The sequence below is a fragment of the Carassius carassius genome, chromosome 16 (genome assembly GCF_963082965.1).
Source record: "Carassius carassius chromosome 16, fCarCar2.1, whole genome shotgun sequence".
Lineage (NCBI taxonomy): Eukaryota > Metazoa > Chordata > Actinopteri > Cypriniformes > Cyprinidae > Carassius > Carassius carassius.
This window is the reverse complement of record NC_081770.1, coordinates 1,994,247-2,021,954: the sequence shown is the minus strand read 5'-3', so window position 1 is coordinate 2,021,954 and position 27,708 is coordinate 1,994,247. Positions and strand designations below refer to the sequence as shown.

General features: G+C 39.6%; 1 protein-coding gene across 1 annotated transcript; it reads left to right on the top strand.

Annotated features, from left to right (window-relative positions):
• The first annotated feature begins 3 nt into the window (after nucleotides 1-3).
• On the top strand, nucleotides 4-27,708 carry LOC132159289 (NACHT, LRR and PYD domains-containing protein 3-like). The gene is made up of 9 exons (XM_059568816.1): nucleotides 4-47; nucleotides 2,490-2,594; nucleotides 3,012-3,096; nucleotides 3,255-3,450; nucleotides 3,577-5,407; nucleotides 17,501-17,671; nucleotides 19,196-19,369; nucleotides 21,582-21,755; nucleotides 27,531-27,708. Exons 1-9 carry the CDS (start codon nucleotides 4-6, stop codon nucleotides 27,706-27,708), a joined length of 2,958 nt encoding a protein of 985 aa, XP_059424799.1.

Here is a 27,708-nt window from a genome sequence, read left to right as displayed (position 1 = left end):
AGTATGTCAGAGAAGAGAGGAAAGATGAGTCTCTCACACAAACAGAGGTAACACTGAGTCTGCTTTCACAGAAAACAACAACACTTCTCTACAAGCAGTGTTTTCTCTCACTGTTGTCATGTCTAATGATTTGAAAAACAAAGCAGAACTTCCTCTAAACGTGTTTAGATTGTCTCGGGTTAAAAACAGCTTGAACTTGTTAAATGTCTAATATACAGGAATATTTAAATCCTGTACAACCCCAGAATTAAAATGTTTTTCACTTTAGTTTCAGGTTGCACATTTAGTGGATAGAAAATGTAAATAATATGGTAACTTAAGCGAGTCAAAATAATGATTGCAAACTGAAGTATCATTTGCTGTAAAGTGTTAAATGAACTAAAATGAGTAATAATTTCACTTGTGGCTCAAGTGGTAGAGCATTGTGTTAGCAGCGCAAGGTTGTGGGCTCGATTCCCAGGGAACACATGTTAGGAGAAAATGTTAGCCTCAATCCAGTCTTTTATTTTTAATGTCTATACAGGAGCGCTCTTTGATCCATAGCATTGAATGGCTCAAATATTATGGACAGGCCTATAAATATAATATTAAGGTTAGATAATCCACAAACTAATTTCAGAAGGAATCTCAGTGATTTGACTCTGGAGACAGATCTGTAATTATTTAACACAACACGCTGAATGTCTTAATTTTTCCTCATATAACAAGTCTGTGATGGGCATCATTGCATTAATAAAACATCTACTAATACTACAGCAATAAATATTATGTATCGCAGTCAGAACATTGTTTATTTTTTTAGCTCCAGAAAGATACTGTTTGTATTCAGTTTCTTCACTTTAATCTCTTTCATTCTTTCATTTCAAATTAATAAACAATCGCATCAATGTGTAATGTGTCTTTATGATGTTATGAGAGATAATATTCAGTGAATTTCCAAATCTGAACCAACAGAATCTGAACTGTCACTAAGGTTTTCAGATAAACCTTTTTCTTTATTTGACAAATATTATATAGAACACCAAGTTCATTGTGTCTGTTTGTAAGGATCTACAATTTGACCAAAAATGGTTACACTTGAGTGATGAAATGAATTTGTAGTAAAAAACCTCATTAAATGTTCACTTTGCTGGAGAACAGGTTTGTAAACCGGCTCAAACCCATGCATGCATTGCTACTGTGGTATATTTATTCATCGCACAGACTGGTGTTTTTTTTCATAGCATGTTCAATATATGTAACACTGCACAGCCCTAGGGTCTCATTTATAAAACTCTCCGTAGATTTCATCCTAAATTTTTATGTAGGCACAAAAGCTAGATTTTGCATACGCCCAAAAGTTTTCAGATTTATAAAACCATGCGCACACCAGAACCTGCACAAACATCTCTTTATAAATCCCAGTCAGGGGAAGATTGTGCGTACATGTAATCCAGCAGTGTCCACCATAATATAGAAGTAAGTGCACATCATCCATTGTTCTCGCTAAAATACTTCTCATAACATGTGATCTGACTCTGTAGTTTAGTTTAAAGATTAATTACTGAGCACCTATAGCACTCCTCGCTTTAATAAAAATAACATGTCACAGGAAAATGGTTTATTGTAAATGAAATTATGCAATTGTTTGTAAAATTATGTAGGCCTAATTTCAGTGTTAATCTCTTTTAATGCGAGTGGAATATTTAATGTAAATGTGTATATCGACATGAAAACAGAGTTTAAAGTCATTGTTTACTTCATTAATTTTCTCACTCCATGAAAAAGAGTTTGTACGCCTGGTTTATAATGTTTGTACGGTGTGTACATATTTATGCCAATTTTATTTTTTATAAATCCCAATACGTGCGTTAAAAAAATCTGTACGCAATTTCTGTGCCTATTTTGTGTGCACGCAACATTTATAAATGAGACCCCTGGTGTGTAATCTGTAGATATGAAGTCAGAAGAGATGTGTTCCAGCTTTCAGTAAAGATCAACTCTTGCTTGTAGAGATTAAGACATGATACAGTAGTATCCCAAATCAAAAAGATCCCGCTTGACTGTAAATCACTGTCATTTGTTTTAGATGACAGGTTTACATGATCTTGAAGTATGATGTAGATGAATCTGATTTTGAGTAGTTGGTGGATATAATGGAAGGGCCACATCAGAAGTGTCTGTGCTGAGAAAGTGAACGATGCTGAAGCTGTAAATAATGAAAGGATGTGAGAGTGTTGAAGATATAGAGAAGAGAAGATATAAATGAAGAAGGGGAGAGAAGTGAGACGACTGAGACTGAGGAGAATGAAGCTGAATGTGGCACAATGGTAGAAATGAAGCTTGTGTGTTAGATGAGGATGATACTGATGTGACAGAAGAGAGCTTGGACTCTACTGTGATGGAAGGAAACTTTTTTTTTTTTTACATTGCAGTTTCTTTTTTGAATTTATGAAATTGATTGTATTAATGTTTTAAAACTGTTCCCACTCTGTTCTTTGTGTCATCAGTGTAAGATCAGGATCACATGTGTCCAGCTCTGTGTCTGTGAAGAGTGACTGGTCAAAACATGAACCACCGGGATTCAGCGAGAAATCACCATCAGCTACTGAAAGGTATTTCATGTGTTTTGTGTTATGGCACTAGCTAATTTCTCCACTGGGATATCTGTGATAGAAATTAAATAAAACCATAAATCAAAGAACAATATCTGCTTTGCTTTTTAATGAACTCAGTCTGGAGCTTCTTTCCAGTAATACAGTTACACAAGCAGCAGCAAGGAGGCATAAATACACCATAGAAACATTAATATGTCTTTCCATCTTTCTGTTATTAGTGTCAATAGTTTTTTCCTTATAGGACAGAAAAACTTACATTTGTACTTGAGTAGAACCTTCTCTTTAACAGAATTAACTTATAACTGCAGCATTAACAGCTGAAGTTTGCTCTTTGTGTTTGATAAAAAACAGTAGCAAGAGATTTGTTTAATATATTGCCTTAACCACATTTAATTTTATTCACCATTTTGACAGTCTGCATTATGAGACATTAGATACAGACGTCCAGATTAACAGGAAACACAAGAATTTCACAGACAAACTCCTAGGAATCTTTCAGGTGAAAAGGATATTTAATTATTATACTTATAACAAATAAATTGTTTATTGGACAATGTTTCTTTTACAAATATTTTTAATTATGGATCATATATTTTGGACCAAATGAATGTGGATTTGGTTGAATTTTGTTCTTTTGCCTCTGTTTTTTGTTTATAGGATCTTGAGGAGAAAATAATCACATTTCTAAGAAATGAACTGGACCTGTTTAAGAAAATATTACAAAAAGAGGACAAGCAGTATTTTGTGAAGGACTTTAATGAGAACAGATGCAGTATGAAAGAAGCAGCTCTTGATCTCACGCTCTACTTCCTGAGAGAGATGAAGCAAGATGAAGCTGCTGATACTCTAGAAGGTAAGAGACTCCAGTGCTGTCAATTAATAATTTTATTTATAATTATTATAATAATTATTTTAGACTTCCACATTCTGTTCTGAACATAAACCCAGAGACTAAACAATCTTTTATTTCTGTGTTTAGATGAACTGGTCTTCATTCATCAGCTAAAGTGTAGCCTAAAGAAGAAGTATCAATGTGTGTCTGAAGGAATTGCAAAGCAAGGAGACTCTACACTTCTGAAGAACATCTACACAGATCTCTATATCACTCAGGGTTGTAGTGAACAGGTCAATACTGAACATGAGGTGAGACAGATTGAAGTTGCTTCCAGACGTCATGAATCACAGGAGATACAGGTTGAGTGCAAACATTTGTTTGAAGCACCTGAACAAGACGAGCAGATCAGAACTGTACTGACAAAAGGAGTTGCTGGCATCGGAAAATCAGTCTCTGTGCAGAAGTTTGTTCTGGATTGGGCCGAAGGAAAAGAAAATCAAGATATCAGCTTCATATTTCCTCTTCCATTTAGAGAGATGAACTTAAAGGAGCAAGAAAAACTAAGTTTGATGGACCTTATAACTCAGTTTTTCCCAGAGACAAAAGGACTGAGCCTTACAAGAAGAAATCAATTCAAAGTCTTGTTCATTCTTGATGGATTGGATGAATGTCGACTTCCTGTAAACTTTAAGGATAATGAGACGTGGTCTGATGTGTCATCACCAGTCTCTCTGGATGTTCTCCTGACGAACCTCATCAAGGGAAATCTGCTTCCTTCTGCTCTCATCTGGATCACCAGCAGACCAGCAGCTGCCAGTAAGATTCCTCCTGACTGTATCGACCGGCTGACAGAGATACGAGGATTCAATGATGCACAAAAGGAGGAGTACTTCAGAAAAAGATTCACGGATGAGAATCAGGCCAAAGAAATCATTGATCATGTTAAACAATCAAAGAGTCTCTTTATCATGTGCCACATCCCAGTCTTCTGCTGGATTTCAGCCACTGTTCTCCAGAACATTTTAGAGGAGAAAAGAAATAATGTTGTGAAAAACAATCAGACTGATGATGTCTCCAAAACACTGCAGGAGTCAAATACTGAAGACACTCCTAAGACTCTGACACAAATGTACACACACTTCCTCAGATTTCAGATCCAGCAGAGCAGACGAAAGTATGATGGAGAACATACACCAGATGTTTCCTGGGATAAAGATGCCATCTTTTCACTGGGGAAACTGGCATTTGATCAGCTGGAAAGAAACCATGTGATCTTCTATGACACAGATCTGGAAGCCTGTGGTATTGACGTCTATAAGGCATCAGTGTACTCAGGCATGTGTACCCAGATCTTTAAGGAGGAAACAGGGATCACTCTTGGTACCATGTACTGCTTCGTTCACTTGAGCATTCAAGAGTTTATTGCAGCCCTTTATGCACATCTGTTTCTAGACATAAAGAAGATAAGTATATTTGTTCATGAGTCGACAGAACAGGAAAACAAAAGTGAAACCATGATTGATTTGCTCATGACTGCAGTGGACAAGGCACTAGAGAGTGATAATGGACACCTGGATCTTTTTCTTCGCTTCCTCCTTGGTTTGTCACTCCAGTCCAATCAGAGACTCTTACAGGGTCTGTTGAAACAGAAAAATAGAAATGAGCAGAGCAAAGAGGAAATAGTTCAGTACATCAAGCAGAAATTAGAGTCTAATCTGTCTCCAGAGAGATCCATCAATCTGTTCTACTGTCTGAATGAACTGAACGACCAAACTCTGGTGAAAGACATTCAGACCCACCTTAGCAAAGGAAGTCTCTCATCTGCTGATCTTTCACCTGCCCAGTGGTCTGCTTTGGTCTTTGTGTTGTTGACATCAGAGGAGGAGCTGGAGGAGTTTGAGCTTCAGAAATTCAAGAAATCAGACGAGTGTCTCATTAGATTATCAGCAGTCATCAAAACCTGCAAAAGAGCTCTGTAAGTTAATATATTTTGTCATGTTTTGTTCTCATCTTAAAATTACATTAATCTACACTGATACATAGCAGGCTTGGACACTGCTGATTTAGTGAGTGAGTGACATGACATACAGCCAATTATGGTGACCCATACTCAGAGTTTGTGCTCTGCATTTAACCCATCCAAAGTGCACACACACAGCAGTGAACACACACACACACACACACTTTTATTATTTAATAATATTACTATTATTATATGTAGCTTTTTTGCTCACATTTTTGGTCAGTTTTCTCTTTGATAATTTGCGGATGCCGAAAATTCAGTGCATACCTACCTACATCCCCTCCTTGTTTACAAATCCAAAGCAAGTCCATACATCCGCATTTAAATGCAGAAGGGGCTTTCCTGATAACTTTCTGCGATGGCGTCATCTTTATTTTACTAACTTGCTGCATGCTGAAGGCGACCCAGCTGAGCTCACCAGAAAACTCAACACAACCGTCTAGTGGATTGTCTAGAAATTGATTTTATTATTCTACCAAATAGTATACTAAAAGATTGATACTTGGCATCTGTGTATCAATACAGTATTGCAGTGGAAAATATTGCTATACTATACTTAATTGTAGTACACTATCGTTTATTGACGTTAACCTAATGCTGCGTTCCAGACAGACAACTTGGATATACTAATTATAACACAATACAATAGTGTATTATATTATAGTCTTTAATAATATACTTTACATAATAATATATAACATACTTTATATATTTATATGTAATGTTAGGTAAAAAAAAAAGTTAGCCTAAATACACTGTAAGTCGCTTTGAAAGCTGTAATGTGGAGTCAGACACGCTAGGATCCAATTGCAGTAGAGCTGAAACAACTAATCGATTTAATCGATTAAAATCTATTATTAAAATAGTTGTCAACTAATTTAATCATCGATTAGTTGCTAAATAACTTTTATTTGCCATAAGTGGCTCATTTCGTGCATATTTTAAATCTGTGGTGACCTCAGTGCGGTAGTAATGAGCCACCGCAGGTTTTACTCAGCCAGTACAGCAGGAGAAGTAGCGAATAGCCAATAGCTGGCCTCGTTTTATGTCACGTGCTTCCCGAACAGTTCTCTGCAGCATTCAGCGGGATGGTGGAGACAGACGGCAGTGGAGTAAGCTCGAGAAAGAAAAAGAAAAAAGCGGAAGATAAAACTAATCGAACGAAGTCATCCAAAGTGTGGGAGTACTTTACTTTGAGCCTTCAAAAAAAAAAAGAGTAACCTGTAAACTTTGCACTACTGAATTGACTTTTATATTTTCAGATTCTCCAGTACAATGTTGTTTGCAAATGTTTAGTCGTAAAAGCTGATAACATTGCTTTTTAACAGTTAACATTTAAAGCTTTACAAACATGTTCTGTGATCAGTTTGTCGTTTACCAGTTCATAATTCAGTCATGCAGCCTAATTATGACTGAATGAGAGAGGTAAATGTTTAAATGTATTTGAAATGCACTGATCTTTTTCACACAGCAAGTTTTTTGTCTGTCCAATTTTTTTCATATTTTTTCAATACTTTTTTTTTCTGATGGATTTTACTTTAAAATGTGAGTTCCATTCAGGTTTCATGCCATTGGCACTTTATTCGAATGATTGTTTACAATTTCACAGCATAAGCTATGAAGCTGTTTCCCAGGTATAAAATGCAATGTACTACAATTTTATTCTGTTTTATTCTTATTCTTAGTGAAAATATGTTCTGAAAGATTCCTTAATAAGTGTCGCGTTCACTATGTCACGGGTGTTCGTAATGTAACGCAGGATAATAGGTGGGAGGTTTCACTTACCTGATTGAAGCACAGACCAGTCAAATCCCAAACAGGTGTGTTAAATCCAGTAATGAATGAGCGCGGGCTATAAGCGGGAGCGAGTATTCATTTTGGCATGTTGTCTCGTCAGGAGAGATGCGCCACCGGTAAGCTGCTGTTTTTATCCATTGAGTTTGTTGTCTTTTGCGTTACTGCTGTGCTGCCGTTATATGTGCGTGGTTTGTATGATTGAAAACTGTTACTTTGGTCACGCTGATAAAACCTTGTGTGCGGTCTGATGTTTAATATTGTCGGCTCGATAGTATCCGTGGCTATATAAAAGGCAAATGTTTGAAATTGGAGCGTTTCACTGTCACACGAGTTACTTCCTGTTTGCAGTGCTGGATGGGTAATGTAGTTGATCACTTTACATTTTGTAATGGATTACTATGCTCAGCGATGCCACTTAGAACTACACTCACTGTTTTCACTTTGAGCCAACAGACTGAGAACGCTATTGGTTTAATGTGTAACATTGACATTGTATATTTGGTGTGTGTGAAGTTGTTGCATTTCTGTGTTAATATGCATGTGCTTTGTGTAGTCATTTAGTTTAAATACTAAGTATATTATGATATTTATAAGATTAAATACTGACTATATTGAAATTTATATTTTACTTATATTTGTATATATTATAATATGTAAATGTATTTATATTCAGATTTTATGGTATATTATGCATGTGGCTATCAATATTGTTGTTTACATTGTAACCTCTCCATTTCTCCAGGTTTATAACCTGCTGATGTGTGTGGACTAATCAACTGTTTATGAAAAATAAATCAGGGTAAATAAAAAACCACAAAGAGTTGTAACAACGTGTCCTCTCCTGACGCCCCGTTCGGTGGGGATATTCTTAAAGAACCGAACAGTTATAAACCGCGGCCTACTGCACTGGATTGAATGCAGCTAAAACAGCCACGGACTGCTTCATTAAGGAAACTCAATCAACCCAGGATCAGCTGGCCTCTCACTTCTTTGACTGACCCCAAGTTTATCATTAATCAAACTGCCCGTTGATCAAGGATAAAGGAGCTCGTGTGCACATTGGCATTGACGTCTCTCCAGTCAACACAAAGGGAGTAACAATGGCAGACTTGGAAAAGCTTAAAAGTGTGCGATCAAGAGCACAGGCTTCATTCACCAAAAGGGCTCATACTCTCACCAAACCGGGACTCTTGGAACCGACTGAAGTTCTCAGTGAATGGAAGATTTTCAGGACAGACTTTTCTAAAGTCATAGATGCGGGACATGAGTATGCTGAAGCCCTGAGAGAGTCAACGGATGAGGAGGTCATAAAATCTGCAAACCAAATTGATGAAAAGACAGCGGAGTGTGAGAACAGGTTCCTCGAGGTAAAGAATGCCACCCAGGAAACCTTTTGGGCCAGCTATGCAGAGGAGGTGTTTTTTAAGCAGGTCAAAACAGCTGAGTCGGCCATCACTCAGGCAGAGGAAGAGGAAGTTAACCCTCGGAAGTCAGTCAAGGACCGTAGGCTAAGAAATAGAGGTCTTGAGAGAGAGGTCATTGAACTCAGAGAAATGCTAGTAGAGTGGAGGGAGTTGGTTCCTGGTTCGAGGGCATTAGATCTCAGGACACGCCACAAGACACTAAAGAAGAGGGTCCTGGCGTTGTCTGATAAACTGGAGGAGGACGAAGCAGACCAAGTGAAGGGTAGAGAAAGAAACCTGGAAGATGAAAGCAGCGCGGTTGGTGATCCGATACGAGATGCTCCTTTCATCTCTCTCCCTGACATGTCTGCCGATCTCCAGCTGAAGCCCAAAACGTATGCGGGGGCATTGAACATGAACACACGGCCCCTCTCACAGCAGAGCAGCCCGGAAAGGACCAAAGGAAACTTTAATCTCAAGCCTCAAATCAGCCTTGAAAGAGCACGGCTACCGACTTTCTCTGGTGACATGAGGGACTATTACCGCTGGAAGACTGAGTGGGAGGACCTACAAGAATTGGGTAACCCACAAGGTGTGGAATGTATAAAAAAGTTCCACTTATTAAATAGTCTCCATGAAAAGGTCAAGAAGGATCTCGTCCTATCTAGCTGTGGATCCGCCGACGATATGTTCAGGCTGCTGGACAGCAAATACGGGAACAAAGCAAAAATAGTCCTAATGATCACCAACGAAGTCCAGTCTCTTCCCCCTGTCAAAGGAAACAATCCAAGAAGAACCATTGAATTGATCCAGGCTGTTGAAAGAGCACTGTACAACCTCCAGATTCTTGGTGAAGAGGATGCCGTGAAGAACCGTGTTGTTGCTCAATCTCTTGAAAGCAAGCTTCCCAGTTCACTCAAGAAGGAGTGGATTATGCACAAAACTGACCCAGCAAACAGGTTCTCTCCAAAGTATCATTTTGATTGCCTCCTAGGATTCTTGAAAAGGCAAGAGGAGATTCTTGAGGAATTGGATCAGTTGGAGCCAAGCCCTGTGGACAAAGGCCCTGTGGAAAAGGGTGCTGCAGACTACCCAGATAAGAGAGGGAGGAAGGCTTTCACTAAATCCACAGCAGGTCAGAAGGACGACTATCCCTGCTGTACTGTCTGTGAAGATGACTCTCATGCTGGCAAGCTATTTGCGTGCAAGACCTTCAGGGAGCAAGATCTTTTAAGAAAAAGGGCCCATGTGAAGAAGCTAGGGTTGTGCTCCAAGTGTTTGAGGCCCCACCCCAAGGATGGTAAAGAAAGTTGCACACCCAGATACCTCTGCCCAAAAGTAGACTGTCGGAAAGGAGGGGTGTCGGACCACAATTACCTTCTGTGTCCTAAGCCACCGACTCCAAGGAAGAACAACAGCAGTGAGGAGCAGAGTACCATAAAAATTGGAGGAAAGAAACTTGGCCTAACCAACAAACAAGAGGAGTTTCTGGCAGAACTTACTCCAGAACAAAGAGAGAAATACAAGAATGCATTCTCAAACAAAATATCATCAACTGTATGTGCCAAGGCTGGAGATGGACTGCAAGAACATCCAGTGGTGATGATGCTGATGGAAGTGACGACAAACTCGGGATGCCTTATTGGCTCCCTAATCGACCTCGCATCTGATACCAATTACATCACCAATGAAACTGCTGATCGCCTTGGACTGTGCGGTGAGAACATCAGGCTTATAGTCCATGGAGTTGGGGGGATGAAGAAGACTGTCCTGACCAAACGATATTCTCTGCGGCTGAAGGTGAAGACATCCAAGGGAAAAGTGGCAGAGCATAGGATTCTCTGCTATGGCCTGGAAAACATCGCCGAGGTGACTCAATTAGTCACTGCCGAGCAACTGCAGAAGTTTTTCCCAAATGTACCCAGAGACGAACTGGTCCGTCCCACAAAGATTGACCTTCTTATCAGTCATCGGGAAGGTCGTCTTGTTCCCCAGCCAATCAGGATTGTGGAAGACCTCGTTCTCTGGGATGGTCCGCTAGGAAAGACCGTTGGGGGAACCCATCCCGATCTCATTGAGACAGTTGACATGGCCGTGTACTGCTCCGAAACTCATCTTGCAAGAACCATGAGATCAGCCTCGATGGCGTATAAAGAGACCATCATACCTCGGGAAGAGGAAGGAAATGCGCTTATCCGGAGCACAGCAACCGCCAACAAAGAGGTCTTCGAGTGGTTCAGGTGGGATAGTATCGGAGCTGCGTGCAGTCCTCAATGTGGCGGCTGCAAGTGTGGTAGGTGCCCCCCTGGAGGAAAAGAAATGACCCTTAAGGAAGAGCGGGACCTGGAAAAGATAAAAGAATGCCTAACATACGTGCTGGCGGACAAACACAGCAACTCTCCCCACTGGGACACAGCTTATCCCTGGAAGACAGACCTCACAGCACTGCCAAACAATCGGCAGGCAGTGGAGGCGACCTTCAGAAATACTGAGAAACGTCTGGAGAAAGAACCTGTGTGGAAGGCTGCATACAAAGAACAAATACATGAAATGGTTTCAAGAGGGGCTGCTGCAAAACTCACAAGGGAGGAAATTAACAACTGGGAAGGACCTAAATGGTACATCAGCCATCTGGTTGCACCGAACCCTCATTCCTCCTCAACCCCTGTGAGAATTGTGTGGAATAGTAGCCAAGAGTTCCGAGGCATAAGTCTAAATGATCTCCTTCACAAGGGTCCTGATGTACTCAATCCCATCAGAGGTGTCCTTCTGAGGTTCAGGAGTGGACTCCATGCAGCACTGGGTGATGTAAAAAAGATGTATAACTCAGTGTGGCTGAAAGATGATGAAGTTCACCTCCACCGCTTTCTCTGGAGAGACAACCCTGAGGACAACATTGAGGAGTTTGCAGTCGTCAGAGTAAATATCGGCGATAAACCCGCAGGATGTATTGCCCAAGTTGCAATGAAAGAGACAGCCAACCTTCCTCAGTTTGCTGATATGATTGAAGAACGGCGAGCTCTGACTGAGGACAGCTATGTGGATGACATCCTGACCTCACACGATGACCTCAAGACACTGGAGAGGATCACCAAAGGGGTGGAGGAGATTTTGAGAGCGGGAGGCTTCTTCCTGAAACCATGGGTTCTGTCATGCCAAAGTGGGAGGAGTGGAGTTCCTTCTGAAACAACTGTACCCACGACCCTGGTACTGCCCAACCAAATGCATGATGGGGAGAACAAAGCGCTTGGGGTCGGTTACGAACCTGAGATAGACAAGCTCCGTTTGCTGACTTCTATCAACTTCTCTAAGAAAAGAGGGAAAATGAGGACAGGATTTAATCTGAGTATGGAGGATGTCAGGGAAGGAACACCAAATCCCCTTACCCGACGCATACTTCTTAGCCAGATTGCCGCATTATACGACCCGGTTGGTCTTGCCTCACCAGCCAAACAGAAGGGAGTGATGTTGGTACGAGAATCATTCCAGGAAGCTGGCAAGGACAACCCATCTAAAGACACATGGGATGCCCCTCTCTCACTAAAACTTAGAGAAGCCGCAATAACGCTCTTTGAAGAATTTGTGAGACTTGGCCAGGTAAGGTTTGAGAGAAGCCTCACGCCTCCTGGAGCCATAGGCCCACCGACAGGGATCACGTTCTCAGATGGAAGCGAATCCTCCTATGGAGCCGTACTCTACCTGCGGTGGGAAATCCGAGACAAGGTGGTAATGAAGTTGGTGGAATCCAAGGCTAAACTCACCCCTCTCGACCAAAAGGGAGATGTGATCAAAGCAGAACTTTGTGGCGCGGTCTTCGCTACCCGCCTAAAAAAGTATTTTGAGAAGCACTGCCACATTAAAGTCAAGCAATGGATTCACTTTGTGGACAGCCAAACAATCCTGGCAGCCATCCAAAAGGACAGCTACGGCTTCCAGACCTTTTTCGCAAATCGAATCGGTGAGATTCAGAAAGCCGGACATGTGGAAGATTGGAGGTGGATTGAAGGCAGACGAAACATTGCGACATTCTTACCAGAGGTGCAACTCCGGAGGAACTTAATGAAGGGTCAGAATTGCAGCAAGGCCCTGAGTTTCTGAAATGGCCTAAGACCGACTGGCCTATGAAGATGGCCAGTGAGATTACACCCTCTGCTGCTGAAGATGTGGGAAAACTTCAGCGGAAAGCCTTCTCAGCTGTGATTACCAGGGCCCAGTCAAAAGAAAGAACTGACCTTAACGGGCCTGACATCAAGGCGGACCTCAGACATGGGGTCAACGGTAGATCAACATCACCAGCTGTCCCGGGTGCAACATCAGTGGCAGGCAGACAGAGAAGGCCCTGGGCGATTGGTTTGGTACGCCTTGTGGAACCTCAACGCTTCAGTTCTCTGTCTAAGCTGTGTGGTTCCATAGCCTGGACTCGAAGGGCTGCGGAAACCTGGCTGAGAAAATGCCAGGCACCTGACTCATCAAAGTGGGAGGCAAACTGTTCTATCCTGTCAACTGAGGAGAGAGCGCAAGCTTTCCAAGACCTGGTCCTCGCAGCCCAAGATGGCAGTCAGTTCCTGGACTCAACACTGAACCGCTTGGTGGTTCACAGAGACGAGAGCACAGGAATCCTTCTCTGTGGAGGACGAATCCAGTCCTGGAAAGAAGATGGAACAGCTGTTCCTTTAATTCCATTTCGTTCATGGCTCGCAACACTACTGTCAAGAGAAGCTCATGACGAGAACCATGAAGGTGTTGCTGCCACGCTTCTGCGCACCAGGAGGAAGGCATGGATTGTGCAAGGTCGGAGGATAGTAAAGAAAGTTGCAAACAACTGTATTACATGTCGCAAACTGAAAGGGAAGATGTGCCAGCAGATGATGAGTGATCTGCCGCCAGAACGCTCACAGCGTGCTAACCCATTTGAGTATACCACACTAGACCTCTTTGGCCCCTTTGAAATTAAGGATGCTGTCAAGAAAAGAACAGGAAAAAAAGTTTGGGGCATAGTATTCTGTTGCATGGCATCAAGGGCAGTCCATGTGGACCTCGTTGACGACCAATCATCGGAAAGCTTTCTCCAAACTTACTCTCGCTTTGTAGCATTGAGAGGCAATCCCAGAAAATTGTGGTCAGATAGGGGAACCAATTTCATTGGAGCTAAACCTGCCCTACAAGACTTGCATAGGTACTTAGCTACCTTACGGGAAGCATCCATAGAAGACAAAGCCGCCAAGAATGGGACAGTGTGGGCATGGAACTTTCATCCGGCTGACGCACCTCATCGCAACGGGTCTGTGGAAGCTGCAGTTAAGCTCATAAAAAGGGCTCTCACTAGCCTCGGAGGGACAACAAGCTCACTCACCTGGGGTGAGCTCCAAACCCTCTTCTACCAGGCAGCTAACCTCACCAATGAAAGGCCGATTGACGCCAGGGCACAAGAACAAGAAGACTCTATAGAGTATTTGACCCCCAATACTCTGCTTCTCGGGAGGACCAGGCAAGGGGGAGATACAGGAGGAATTGACTTGTGCACCCATCCCTGGCGCCGTCTCAGATCCATCCAGATTGGTGTGGATATGTTCTGGAAAAAGTGGAGTGAACTGGCCGGACCTAACTTATTCATTCGGCCAAAGTGGCACCAGACCCAAAGAAATGTAGCGATAGGTGACATTGTTTGGATTGCTGATCAGAACGCACTGCGAGGGCAATTCCGGCTCGGACGGATCCAGGCCGTGTACCCTGACAAGAAAGGACTTGTGAGAGACGCGGACGTTAAGACGTGTGCAGGCCCCCCTGCCTCCCTAATAGTTGGGCAACTGAAGAGGAATACTCAGCAGCTGACGTCAGTCATCCTACGGCGAGACGTGAGGAGACTGGTAGTCCTCATCCCTGTGGAAGACCAGTGACTCCTAGACCTCGTCTCTTCGGCCACCAGTTCTCCAGGCGCTGCCTAAACACCCAAACCCCCAATTCTGAAGGCATTACCTCGGGATACCTCTCTCTCTCTCTCTCTCTCTCTCTCTCTCTCTCTCTTTCTCTCTCACTGGTTGGTATGCTTCTATGCTGCTTTCACCACCACTTGCACCACCATTCACGAAGAATGAAGAGTACATACCCCATATGACCAAACCTGGCAGAACACCACACATCTGTCAGGGGAGGTGCTTGAACAATGACAATGGTGCCCTATTCTTCATGAAAAAAAAAAAAAAAAAAAAAAAAAATTTGTGTATATTATGTGGTGTAATGTTTTGCCTGTGACCGCCTTAAATCACATGATCAGTCAGTCAAGTGGGAGGTGTCGCGTTCACTATGTCACGGGTGTTCGTAATGTAACGCAGGATAATAGGTGGGAGGTTTCACTTACCTGATTGAAGCACAGACCAGTCAAATCCCAAACAGGTGTGTTAAATCCAGTAATGAATGAGCGCGGGCTATAAGCGGGAGCGAGTATTCATTTTGGCATGTTGTCTCGTCAGGAGAGATGCGCCACCGGTAAGCTGCTGTTTTTATCCATTGAGTTTGTTGTCTGTTGCGTTACTGCTGTGCTGCCGTTATATGTGCGCGGTTTGTATGATTGAAAACTGTTACTTTGGTCACGCTGATAAAACCTTGTGTGCGGTCTGATGTTTAATATTGTCGGCTCGATAGTATCCGTGGCTATATAAAAGGCAAATGTTTGAAATTGGAGCGTTTCACTGTCACACGAGTTACTTCCTGTTTGCAGTGCTGGATGGGTAATGTAGTTGATCACTTTACATTTTGTAATGGATTACTATGCTCAGCGATGCCACTTAGAACTACACTCACTGTTTTCACTTTGAGCCAACAGACTGAGAACGCTATTGGTTTAATGTGTAACATTGACATTGTATATTTGGTGTGTGTGAAGTTGTTGCATTTCTGTGTTAATATGCATGTGCTTTGTGTAGTCATTTAGTTTAAATACTAAGTATATTATGATATTTATAAGATTAAATACTGACTATATTGAAATTTATATTTTACTTATATTTGTATATATTATAATATGTAAATGTATTTATATTCAGATTTTATGGTATATTATGCATGTGGCTATCAATATTGTTGTTTACATTGTAACCTCTCCATTTCTCCAGGTTTATAACCTGCTGATGTGTGTGGACTAATCAACTGTTTATGAAAAATAAATCAGGGTAAATAAAAAACCACAAAGAGTTGTAACAACGTGTCCTCTCCTGACGCCCCGTTCGGTGGGGATATTCTTAAAGAACCGAACAATAAGCTTTGTTTTCGGGAACTACTTTAGGAGCCCTAAGGACGGCCATGGTGAAAACTTTATTTGAAATCTCCTTGTGAAATTTGCTAGAGTACGTATGGGTCAGTGTTTTGATTGCAGAAGAGTTCGACAAAGGATTACTGGCACATAATAAAACACAACTCCAGGTATTTTTTGATGAGGATATGACACTGCAAAAATCGACAGATTAATTATCAAAATAATCGTTAGTTGCAGCCCTAAATTGCAGTATTAATTTATAGAGTGGTCAGACAGGCAGAAATCAGAAACAGCATCAAGAGTGTCCAGGGATATCCAGAAATCAGTAACAATACCAGACAAAGGTCGGGGCAGGTGGCAGAGAATCAGTTGGTATACATAATCCGAAGTCAAACAAGGAAGGAACAAAAACTAGGAAAACGCTCAGAAATGCCTGACAGAACTAAACAAGACTTCGCAATGTGAGTGATGTTTCACTGATAGGAAACAGGTGTGGTTCAATAATGAGTTCCTAGGCAGGGGTTTATGGGAAATGTAGTCCAGGGTGTACTGTGTCGTGTGAAAGTCTGTGGTGAATAAACAGATGTGCAGTGACCGGATCATGACAAAAGCGTCTGCTAAATGCATACATTTATTTAAATGTATTTATTCATATACAGTAGAGAGAGAGAGAGAGACGTTATTTCCGGGTCCAATACACAGCTAGTTTTCGTGCACTTCAGCAAGTCATTGACATATTTTTCCCCAGTCTTTGAAGCATTTCCTACACCTTTTATTTTTTTTCAGTCATTTACTTTAAATGTGTATTTCTATTTTTTCAGCCCTTTTTAATTATTTCATTTATTATAAATTTAATAAAAAAAATAAAGACGAGTCATAAGGTGTACAATAAAATCCTTATATTATAATCACATTGCACTTGAATCAAGTTAAAGGTGTAATCTGCCGATTGTCCTGCAGGTGACTGATTAAATCTGTCTTCTTAGGATGCACTTAGGGCTTAACGATTACTCCAGAGCACTCGTAGATCTACGATTATTTTCAAGTGCTACTTAAGATACGATGCTTTTGGGAAACAGACAGTGATATTAAGATCAGTCGTACGATCATTTTTACAAACTTCTTAGGGTTACAAAGCTTTTGAGAACCCTGACCCTGTTTAGTTAGCTACATAAGAAGCACATCATGTTATTATAAAACACATTGTTCCATAGTTATTTCTACTCCAATATGCAGTTCAACTTCTACAACTTCTGCTATAAAGGAGATGTACTCTTGCATATCCTCAATGCATAAAACATTAACCTCCAGATTCTACACCTCAAGACACTCATCCAGAAAATAGAGCAGCACTTTGAAATGTATAACTCATTGCCATTAATGATATAAACCTGTTATTAATTTACATATTTTATTAAGGAGGAAATTTGAATCAATGCAATCTTAATATATATGCAGTGTATTTACTGTTCATCTAAAAATAATTGGTATATATATATATATATATATATATATATATATATATATATATATATATATTTACAATTATATTACATGCATCTAACTCTGTGATTTGATTTATTTCTCTTGTAGGCTAAATGATTGTGGTTTAACAGACAAAAGCTGTCCAGCTCTGGCTTCAGTTCTTGGATCAGATACCAGTCTGAAAGAGCTGAACATGAACAATAATAATCTGCAGGATTATGGAGTTAAAATGCTCTGCACTGGATTGAAAAATATTAATTGCAAATTAGAGATACTCAGGTAAGTTTTGTGACAATCTGTAGTGTTTGGTTAGAAGATCCATCTGTTAACATCAACCTAGATCATTTGCCACATAATTGAGGACAGAACTGCTTCAACTCAGTGAAATTTGCAGCATGAACTCTACATTCCACATTCTCTACATTCTCTACAACTCTACAACTCTACATTATCTCTCTCTACTATATATAAATAATTACATTTAAATAAATTCATGCATTTAGCAGATGCTTTTATCCATAGCGACTTACAGTGCATTCAGGCTAACATTTTTTTTTACCTAACATTATATATGAATATATAAAGTATGTTATATATTATTATGTACAGTATAATATTAAAGACTGAAATATAATACAATATTGTATTGTGTTATAGTTATTATATACAAGCTGTCTTTCTGCAACACAGCATTAGGTTAACGTTAATAAACAATAGTTTACTCCAATTAAGAGCCATTCTATAAGATGACATTTCAGTACTTGAAAAACGGACAGCGACTCCTAAGTAGCACTTAAAGCACAGCTACATGCAACTGTGTTTATTGCATTGTTACGAAACGCACGTGAAACAATAACGAACGATTACAAAATTACTCGTAGAAAACGCTCTTAAGCTCTAAAGTCAGGAAACCCGGCCCAGGACTGTACAATTAATCAAAATAAACTATAAATTGTGATATGGGGTAATGCAGTTATCAAATCCCAAAAGGCTGCATTTTAAGTTAGAAGAGCAGAAGTTATAATTGGCTGTTAAATAAAATAAAAAAAGGCAGTTGAACAAGTTATTTTGAGTTCATAACATAAATTTAAAAGGTTCACCTAGTTTTGTGTTCATGTAATTTCCAACATTGTTTGGCAGACAATGTTAACAGATTTCACCAGATGTATACAACAAAGTGTTTATAAACCTGTTATGAACTAAACACAGAAATTTAGAGGTCACTGTTCAGTTTTCCACCAAAATAAAAGCCTGATGGCCTAACATTTGAAAGTAAATAAAGACATAATAATTACAATAATTAATCTATCATTCAATCCTTCAAAATTGAAATCCTTCTTCAAGCCGCTTGTTCAAATACATTTTATGACTCATCCCTGAACCAAGCAGAAGTATATTTGGATGATGTACTTTGGGATGACTGTCCTGCAGGAAAGTCCATTAATCTGTGTCTCCAGGAAACTTTTAATGTCTTGGAAATCTTCTTATAGTCTTATACTTTCTAAAGTAATACAGTTATTTATTCTCTATAGCTTTTGCTAGATCTCTGTTGACTTTGCCATTTTTGCTACAATCTCTGAGGGGTTGAGTAATTTTGATTAACTGTAGGTTATAATTGTGGAAAATTAAAATTGCATTTGTTGTAGTTTCAGTTCACCAATATATAACTTTACCCAACTTTACTGTGAAAAGAGTCCATTCAGGCCAAAAATCCTGTAGTGCATCTTTTTATTTTCTTCATTCTAGAACATGTACTTGTGTGACAATCTGTGTTATAATGAAGAATAACATCTTTTCTAATAGACTTTCAGACTGCAGTATCACTGAAGAAGGTTATAAAGCTCTGTCTTCAGCTCTGAGATCAAACCCTTCACACCTGATAGAGCTGGATCTCACAGGAAATGATCCTGGAGAATCAGGAGTGAAGCTGCTCAGTGATTTACTACAGGATCCAAACTGTCAACTCAACACACTGAGGTGAGACCTGATGAAATAATGCTGAATAAATTATACACATTTGGGTTATTTATATTATGTATAAATTTTATTATATTTCACTAATTAAGTATACAATTTGTTGCATGAAAAATGTTCAAAATGGTCAAACATGAAAGATGAGATGCTGCAGCTCCTGTTGTTTTGATGATAAATGTCAGCACAGTTTAGTTGTGTTAAAAGTTACAGCTTAATCAGACATTTTGGGTCACTAGATGTGCTGGATGAGCTTCGATAGTTAACATTTATGATTGTGTTATTGTGGACATTTCTAATGAAAAACGTATTCAGTGTGATTTATTAACCTGATTGTTTAAAAGTTACTGAATGCACTGTACATTAATGTCCATCAAGCTCAGATTCACAACAATCTCGATCACTGATCTAGAATAGAGTACTGGATTGATCATGACGTCATGAAAGTGAAGCCACTGCGCTGCCATATTAGTTATCCCTAGTGTGTGTGTAAACGTTCTATTGAATTAATAGGAAATTGTATGATTTTAACGAGAAAACATCAGATAAGTCAGCCTTTTTAAATTACATTAGCGAACATCATGAACATTTTTGGGTCAGTGGTTTGCATGTGACTCAATGGTGCTCTCTGCTGGTAGGGAATAGTAAGACGGCTGATCAAACACTTCTGAGGCTTCACTGCCTTTTGGCAGTATAGAATGTGATGAGTGATCCAGTCATATATAGATCAGTGTTGTAGATCTACTACAGCAGATCTATCACAGGCCACAAAGATATGTGTGTCAGGAGAGGATCGGTGATAATTGTACATACGCACACATGCACAAATGTCTGAACCTGCAGTTCCTCTCATAATGAGCAGAATTACTGTTGCATCAACACAGACATCAGTTAACTAAAACTATCCAGAGATGGTCTGAACCCAGATCATGTTCCTGTTAGTGGATCAGCAATCCAGTTTTTGGTGAATTCTGCTCCATAATAATAGGAAAAGCCGGCATCAAAAGATCAATTAAAAATTTCTCTCTGAATGCTTAGCTCTCACAATCTAGTTATCTCTTTGCTGACTTTCCTCATCTCCTGCTTAAAAGCCAGAAAGATCTTCAGATGCTTGAGAATCATGATCTAGTGAGCTTCTGCCCCTGAGTTTCTTTTAAATTTACTTTTATCTTGCACATTGAATTGAATCCAGCTTCATCTTCTCTTCTGCAGGTTTTTGGGTCCTGCTGCAGATGAAGGCTGTCAGTATGTGACTGGAATTGTGGGTAAAAACCCGTTACTCCTGAGAGAGCTGGATCTGAGTGGACGTAAACTAGGAGACACAGGAGTGAATCAGATCTCTGCTCTACTGCAGGATAAACACTGTACACTCAACACACTGATGTATGTTTTTTTCATTGTTACAAGGACACTTTCAACCCTCAAAGACCGATATAGCCGCCCGCGGCTAAAAATAACTGTTGTTTTTTAATGTTTAATAACTTTTGAACCACTAATCCAATCTGAATGCTTTTAAAGTGATGTAAAGAACTGATTCTCCACGTTTTGGAGATGTCCTATTTATCTCATTTGGATATTCAGAGGCGCCATAGTGCACGTGATCACGTCATCACATTTTGACAACATTGATTTGTCAGAAGAAACCAATGCTTTCGTTCCTCTGAGCCAAACAGAAATGATTGTTGACGCGTAGTCCCACCCCAAGCCAAGATTGGTTCAAACTGTACCATATTCAACCAATAAGTAGTCATTTGAACAACTACTAAACATATTGCTTTTGAAATATGAACGAACACAAAGTGAAAGTGAAGTCTGTCACGAGTGCATGGATACAAACGCCAACTAACACATTTGCATGAAAAAACTCTCTGAAAAAGCAGAAAAACACACGACAGACAACTTTGACATAAAACAAATCAAAACTAAGGATGAAACAGTGGTACATATCTGATAAACCACTGGAATTAATGTCTTAGGTCGCTAGGCGATGTTCCAGTAAAATCTAATTTCACTCACTCATTTTGTGTAGTTTGTGAATCATTTGCACTGTATTGTTGAAGACAATTTGTGTAATTGTTTTACTAAAGCCTATGATATGCTTCTTGCTGCTGGGTGCTTTTTATGTGTCTTCGTCATCATCACCAGTATTTGTCATCTGTCAGCTGAAACATACTGGTAAATATTCAGGTTAAAACTGAAGTGTTTTCTCTTTATGCAGTCTGAAGAACAACTGTATCACAGAAGGAGGTTGTCATGTTCTGGCTGCAGCTCTAAATTCAAACCCTTCAAATCTGACAGAGCTGGATCTGAGTGAGAATAAACTAGGAAACCCAGGAATGAAGATCATCTCGACTCTGTTTGAAAATGTACAGTGTAGACTGGAAAAGCTGAAGTAAGTATTTTAAAAGTGTATCCCATTAATTACCCAGACTCAAGTGACCCACCACAGTTAAAGGCACAATATGTAATTTTTCTGCTTTAAAAATAGCAGATATCACTATATCTATGTTATATATATTTTTTTGTTGTGTACTTGCATTATCCCGACAGTTTCCACGAACTTTAAAATCCGGAGAAAATTATAGTTTAATTAGAAGACACGGCACGTTTCTTTATTTCCGTTTTGTCGCCCGTCTATGGCGTCATATAAACTTTGACCCCTCTAGTTTATCTAACTTCCTGCGGAACCGCCAAATACAAAGGTGAACAGAAGCAAAGACGAGACGAAGAAGAAAAAGTAGTAGCTAGCCTTGGTCGAGACTATTATATTTTATATTTATATTGTTTATATTCGTATTTATACCTCAATCAATAACTTAGTTATGGATCATGATTATGCTTTGCCTACACGTTCTGTGAAGCGCAAACGTACGAGTGAAATAAATGACCTGAGAAGGTTTTGGGACGAAGAAGAAACGAGACACGGGTAAATATTGGAGTTGCATTTCCAAGATAGAGAGAGCTTTGTGACAAGCTGAAACTACAGAGAGATGCTTGCATTCTAATAAACAGGTATGCATCCATTCAGCTAACTATATCTATCCGTATATTTTGTGAAACGATGATGTCTTGTGTAAAACGCAGACGGACTAGCTCTCATGTAGAGTATAATGTAAATCTACATGTGTTCTATATCCAGAGGTGGAAAGAGTACAAAAATATTCTACTCAAGTAAAAGTACCATTACATTAATGAAATTTTACTTAAGCACAAGTAAAAGTACCAGTCTAAAAATCTACTCAAGTAAAAGTAAAAAGTAGCTCATTTAAAAATTACTTACATTTTAACAGTGGGAGGGAGTCAAAAATGGAACAGGCCAAGGGTGTCAAACTCAGTTCCTGGAGGGCCACAGTCCTGCACAGTTTAGATATAACCCTAATTAAACACACCTGATCCAGCTAATCTAATCATTTAGGTTTATTTGAAAACTACATGATATGTGTGCTGGAGCAGGGTTAGAACTAAACTCTGCAGGGCTACGGCCCTCCAGGAACTGAGTTTGACACCCCTGGGATAGGTCTATTAATCTCATACTAGTTGTTTTTAATTAAAGGAATCAGTTGTTTAGAATAATAAAACATTTGGGCTGTTACCAGGCAAATCAGTATCAACAAACTCATCTTTTAATGCAGAGGAAATGCAAAATATTCATTGGAAGTGGCGTTTAGATGTATTACACTGTTTAGTGCAGGACAAGAATGCATTTAACCTGCAGTTACAAATGCATGAATAATGTTTTGATATACAAGACATAAAATGTTGAATACTCATTTGAAATGATAAGAAATTAATTATTTTAAAAAAATCAAAAGATACTTTAAATGTGAAATTAAAATGGCCAGTATGTGTCAGCAAGTCACTGTTAATAAGTGAGTCATTGCGATTGAACCGAATCATTTAAACGGTTGATTCATTCAGGAACGAAACACTGTCACGTTGCTCAGAGACGCAAAACTGTGCTTTGGTGGCTGTGTTTGGATTATTTTCTGTTGTAGAAATAGAGCTAAAAAGGCAATATGGTGTCTAAAACGCAAGTCTCTTAATTAACTTGTTTACTGAACTGTTATATATATGTATGTATATATTCATGATGATTTTTGGAGGAAAAGATGGCATTCTTTGTGTGATTTTGATTTAATATATGAAATTATATAAATATGTGAATTTTCTGCCCCTATATCTTCAATTCTGTGATCATTCTAAATGCATTTTAGGAGACTGAATCACACAGTGAAAGAACGCACTATAAATGCGCGCGCACATCATTAAAACAAAAATAGCACACTCCTCACCACTGTCTTTTGGCTAATTTGTGCAAAACCTCTTGCTAAAATGTCAAAGCTTCATTTTAACCACCAATGCAACGATGCAATTATTTAGCTTACCTCTACATTCTTGTGAAGGGTTGATGTCTTGTCGAGATTTTATAAGCTGCTAGTTTGGTCTTCCTAGGCAAGTACAGCTTACACTGCATAATAGAGCATACATATGGCCAGGGGTTCACTTCATTTCCTTCGAGTTCAACTTCAGAATATGACGGGGTTTCGTTTTCAGCGGTGTCTGCACCACTAACGCCTGTTTTGTCCGTCTGCATCTTTCTAGTGATTTTAGCGCCAGTTTGCCCTCCTGCCCATTTACTGCCGTAGTTTCCAGGGAGCGATTTATTTTTTTTATTTTATTTTTTTTTACTCAGTAATTAATGTGTTTTAAAATGTAGCGAAGTACAATACTTCAAACAAAATATACTTAAGTAAAAGTAAAATTACAGATTAAAAAAATTACTTTAAAAAGTATTAGTACACAAAAAAGCTACTCAATTACAGTAACGCGAGTAAATGTAATTCGTTACTTTCCACCTCTGTCTATATCTAGCTGGATAAAGTAGCTTCAAATGCAGTTCACTATCTTGTTCGATATCATAGTATAAACGTAGCCTAATTATTAACGAAAGGCAACAGTGTTTTTTTAACATATATTACTACTAGCTAGATTGAATATTGATTTGATAGGGGTCTGATAATTCATATATCTCTCTGTTCGAAAATACGTGATTGTCAAAATACTAAGGCCGGTGACACACTGGCTGCGTGGCGTCTCTGCTGCGTGCCAGAAGCGTGGCGCGGTGCTGCTACTGTAGGTGACATAGAGGGAGACCGCCGACAGACCAGGCTCTTGTCTTCATGACAACAATATCTATACTTCATGTTGAACATAAATATAAAGCCTACTGATAAAGGACACCGTCAACAGTATTGACGGCAAAATAGACTTATGTTTGACAGGTGCAATATTTGAAAATCGATAATTATTTATTTATTTTTAAAATTACATTTGTATCTGAATTTATGTCAACCTATAGACTTTCAAACATCAAAATGTCATGAATTAATATGTATTTGTGTACAAAATTACATATAAACATATTTTCCTATTATATTTTGCCTGGAAACGCTTCCAACACGCGTGCGTGTCGCGTGAAAAGTAGGTTCTATTTCTAGCATGCACACGTTTTCCGCGCGGCTCACGCAGGCAGTCTGCAAACTCTAACCTATTAACATGGGAGCCGAATTAAAAACTGACACGCCACGCAGATGAGATGCTTGCGCCACGCATCCAGTGTGTCGCCGGCCTCAGTTAAAATGAGTGACGCCTGGTTCACACCGGACGCAGAAGCGGCGCGGAACGGAAAATCACGCGCGGTCCGGCGCCTGCCTGTTCACACCAGACGCGTATTCTCCGCGGCGGTCGACAAGCGCTTCTGCTTAGTTGTTGTTTATTCAGAGCACATGGGTAAGTAAATAACCCCCACCCCTCCCGCCCGCCCTGTAGTCCGCCCACTCCCATTGCTCTGTGTGTGCATGTGCGTGTGTGTTGTGTTTTTTTTTCTAGTCTGTTTAGATACACAAATATGATTGCATTTGTCACTCGCGGTATTTTAATTTGAAAATTGCTTATATTTTGACAATTGACCGGATTGTCTCGTGTTTCTTGGTGTGACTTCCTGTCGGAATGACGCGGATCGCTCGCGGCTCGCGCAAAAAATAGACCAGACGCCGAAACTGGCGCTTCACGGCGCGGGCCGGCCGCGACGCGCCACGGCGCTCCGCGTCTGGTGTGAACGACATCATAGGTTAACATGGGCGCCGAAAGGAAGCGGCCTCCGTTCCGCGCCGCTTCCGCGTCGCGTCGGCGTCCGGTGTGAACCAGGCCTGAGGAATGTGGGGAGCGACAGAGCGCGTGTTCCAATGAACAACAACTCCCATGAGCCTACGCTCTTTCCCGACGTCATCAAAGTACGTCTCATGTTATTGTTTTGATTGAGTGACCCCTGGTGGCCAAAAATTCCATACTGCACGTTTAAATAAATGTGAAATTATTTTAAACTTCTCAGTAGGACTGCACAATTAATCAAAATAAACTTGAAATTGTGATATGGGTCAGTGGCTATTAATTACAACACAACTCACATTGTTTCCCATTAAATTACATTAGCAGTCATTTGGGAAAAATGTTAGTGTGTACTGATTTCACTCTCAGCCGGAAGATTGACTGCTTCGTTTTTCCATCAACTTCATACAAGCTAAACTGATGCCTCTTTGTTCATTCTTTAAGTGAACTTTTGCCAGTGCACTAGTGATCAGATTCACTGTTGAAGCTTGAACATCAGAATAGAGTACAGAGGACACATTCGGTGTGTAACGTCTGTGAGATGTCCGAGTCACAGCGCTTGTTTCTGGAGCTGCTGGAGACAAGGCCTTGATTTATACATTTATAAAATATTGACATTGGTTATTTAAAAAAAAAAAAAAATGTTCAAGAGTGGTGTTCATCAAGAAGTCTCAACATGAAGGCCATACTTGTCTAGTATTCTTCTTACACACTGCATTAAAATGGTTTTCCTCCTTTCATCGGGTCATCTTGCAAGTCTTTGGCTGTACATTGCAGGATTTTCTCAGTTGCTCTGATTAAACATTTTATGATATTGTGCTTTTTCTTCAACACTTTCAGAGGTTTTCTGGTACAACACGCTAAGGATTAAGGCTGAGGACTGTATCTCTAGGAACTTTTAATGTCTTGGAAATCTTCATATAGCCTTAGACTTTCTAATTATTTATTCTCTGTAGCATCTCTGTAGCATTTGTGAGATCTCTGTTAACTTTGCAATTTTTGCTACTCAACTTCAGCTCAAGCGTGAGCTAACTTTGGGTTTCTAAAGGCTTAATTTTGCTTTGAGACTATTTTGTTCCCCACCATGCAAATATGTGATAAATTGTGATGAAACTTTTGTCATTAATCACTTACCCCCATGTCGTTCCAAACCCGTAAAAGCTTCGTTCATCTTTGGAACACAATTGAAAATATTTTGAATGAAATCCGGGACTCTTGTGACTGTCCCAAAGACTGCCAAGTAAAACCCGCAATGTTGAATAGGGGTTGAATAATTATTATAAAGCTCTGTTAGTAAAATCTTATAACTCAAAAATATTGCATTATATATTGACTCACTTTAAGTATGACAGTGAACTGTTATAGATGGGATTTTCATTTGATCCTGGGTCTTCAGAAAAGCTTGTATTTGTAAAGTGCTACAGTCTCTGAGGGGTTGAGTAATTTTGATTGCAGCTGTAGGTTATAATTGTGGAAAATTAAAACTGCAAAAATTAGAAATTGCATTTGTTGTAGTTTGCGTTCACCAATATATAACTTTACCCAGCTTTACTGTGAAAAGATTCCACTCAGGTCAAATTCCTGTAGTGCATCTTTTTATTTTCTTCACTCTAGGACATGTACTTGTGTGACAATCTGTGTTATAAGGAAGAATACCATCTTAATAACATATGCATGCAATTTATTTATGAAGAATATTTAATTAAAACAGTTTGTATGTCCATCCCTTTCACAGTGTTTCAGAATCAGATGTTATTTATTTCTGAAATGAAGTAACACCGTAAACTCAACACACTGATGTATGTTTTTTTCCCACATTGTTACAAGGACACTTTTTAATTCTTGCTTTATGTGTCTTGTATAAGAGATTGCTGACTGAAAAACCATATGTGACTTTTTTTATATGACTATCATCATCATCACCAGTATATGTCATCTGTCAGCTAAAACATACTAGTAAATATTCAGATTAAAACTGAAGTGTTTTCTCTTTATGCAGTCTGAAGAACAACTGTATCACAGAAGGAGGTTGTCATGTTCTGGTTGCAGCTCTAAATTCAAACCCTTCAAATCTGACAGAGCTGGATCTGAGTGAGAATAAACTAAGAAACCCAGGAATGAAGATCATCTTGACTCTGTTTGAAAATGTACAGTGTAGACTGGAAAAGCTGAAGTAA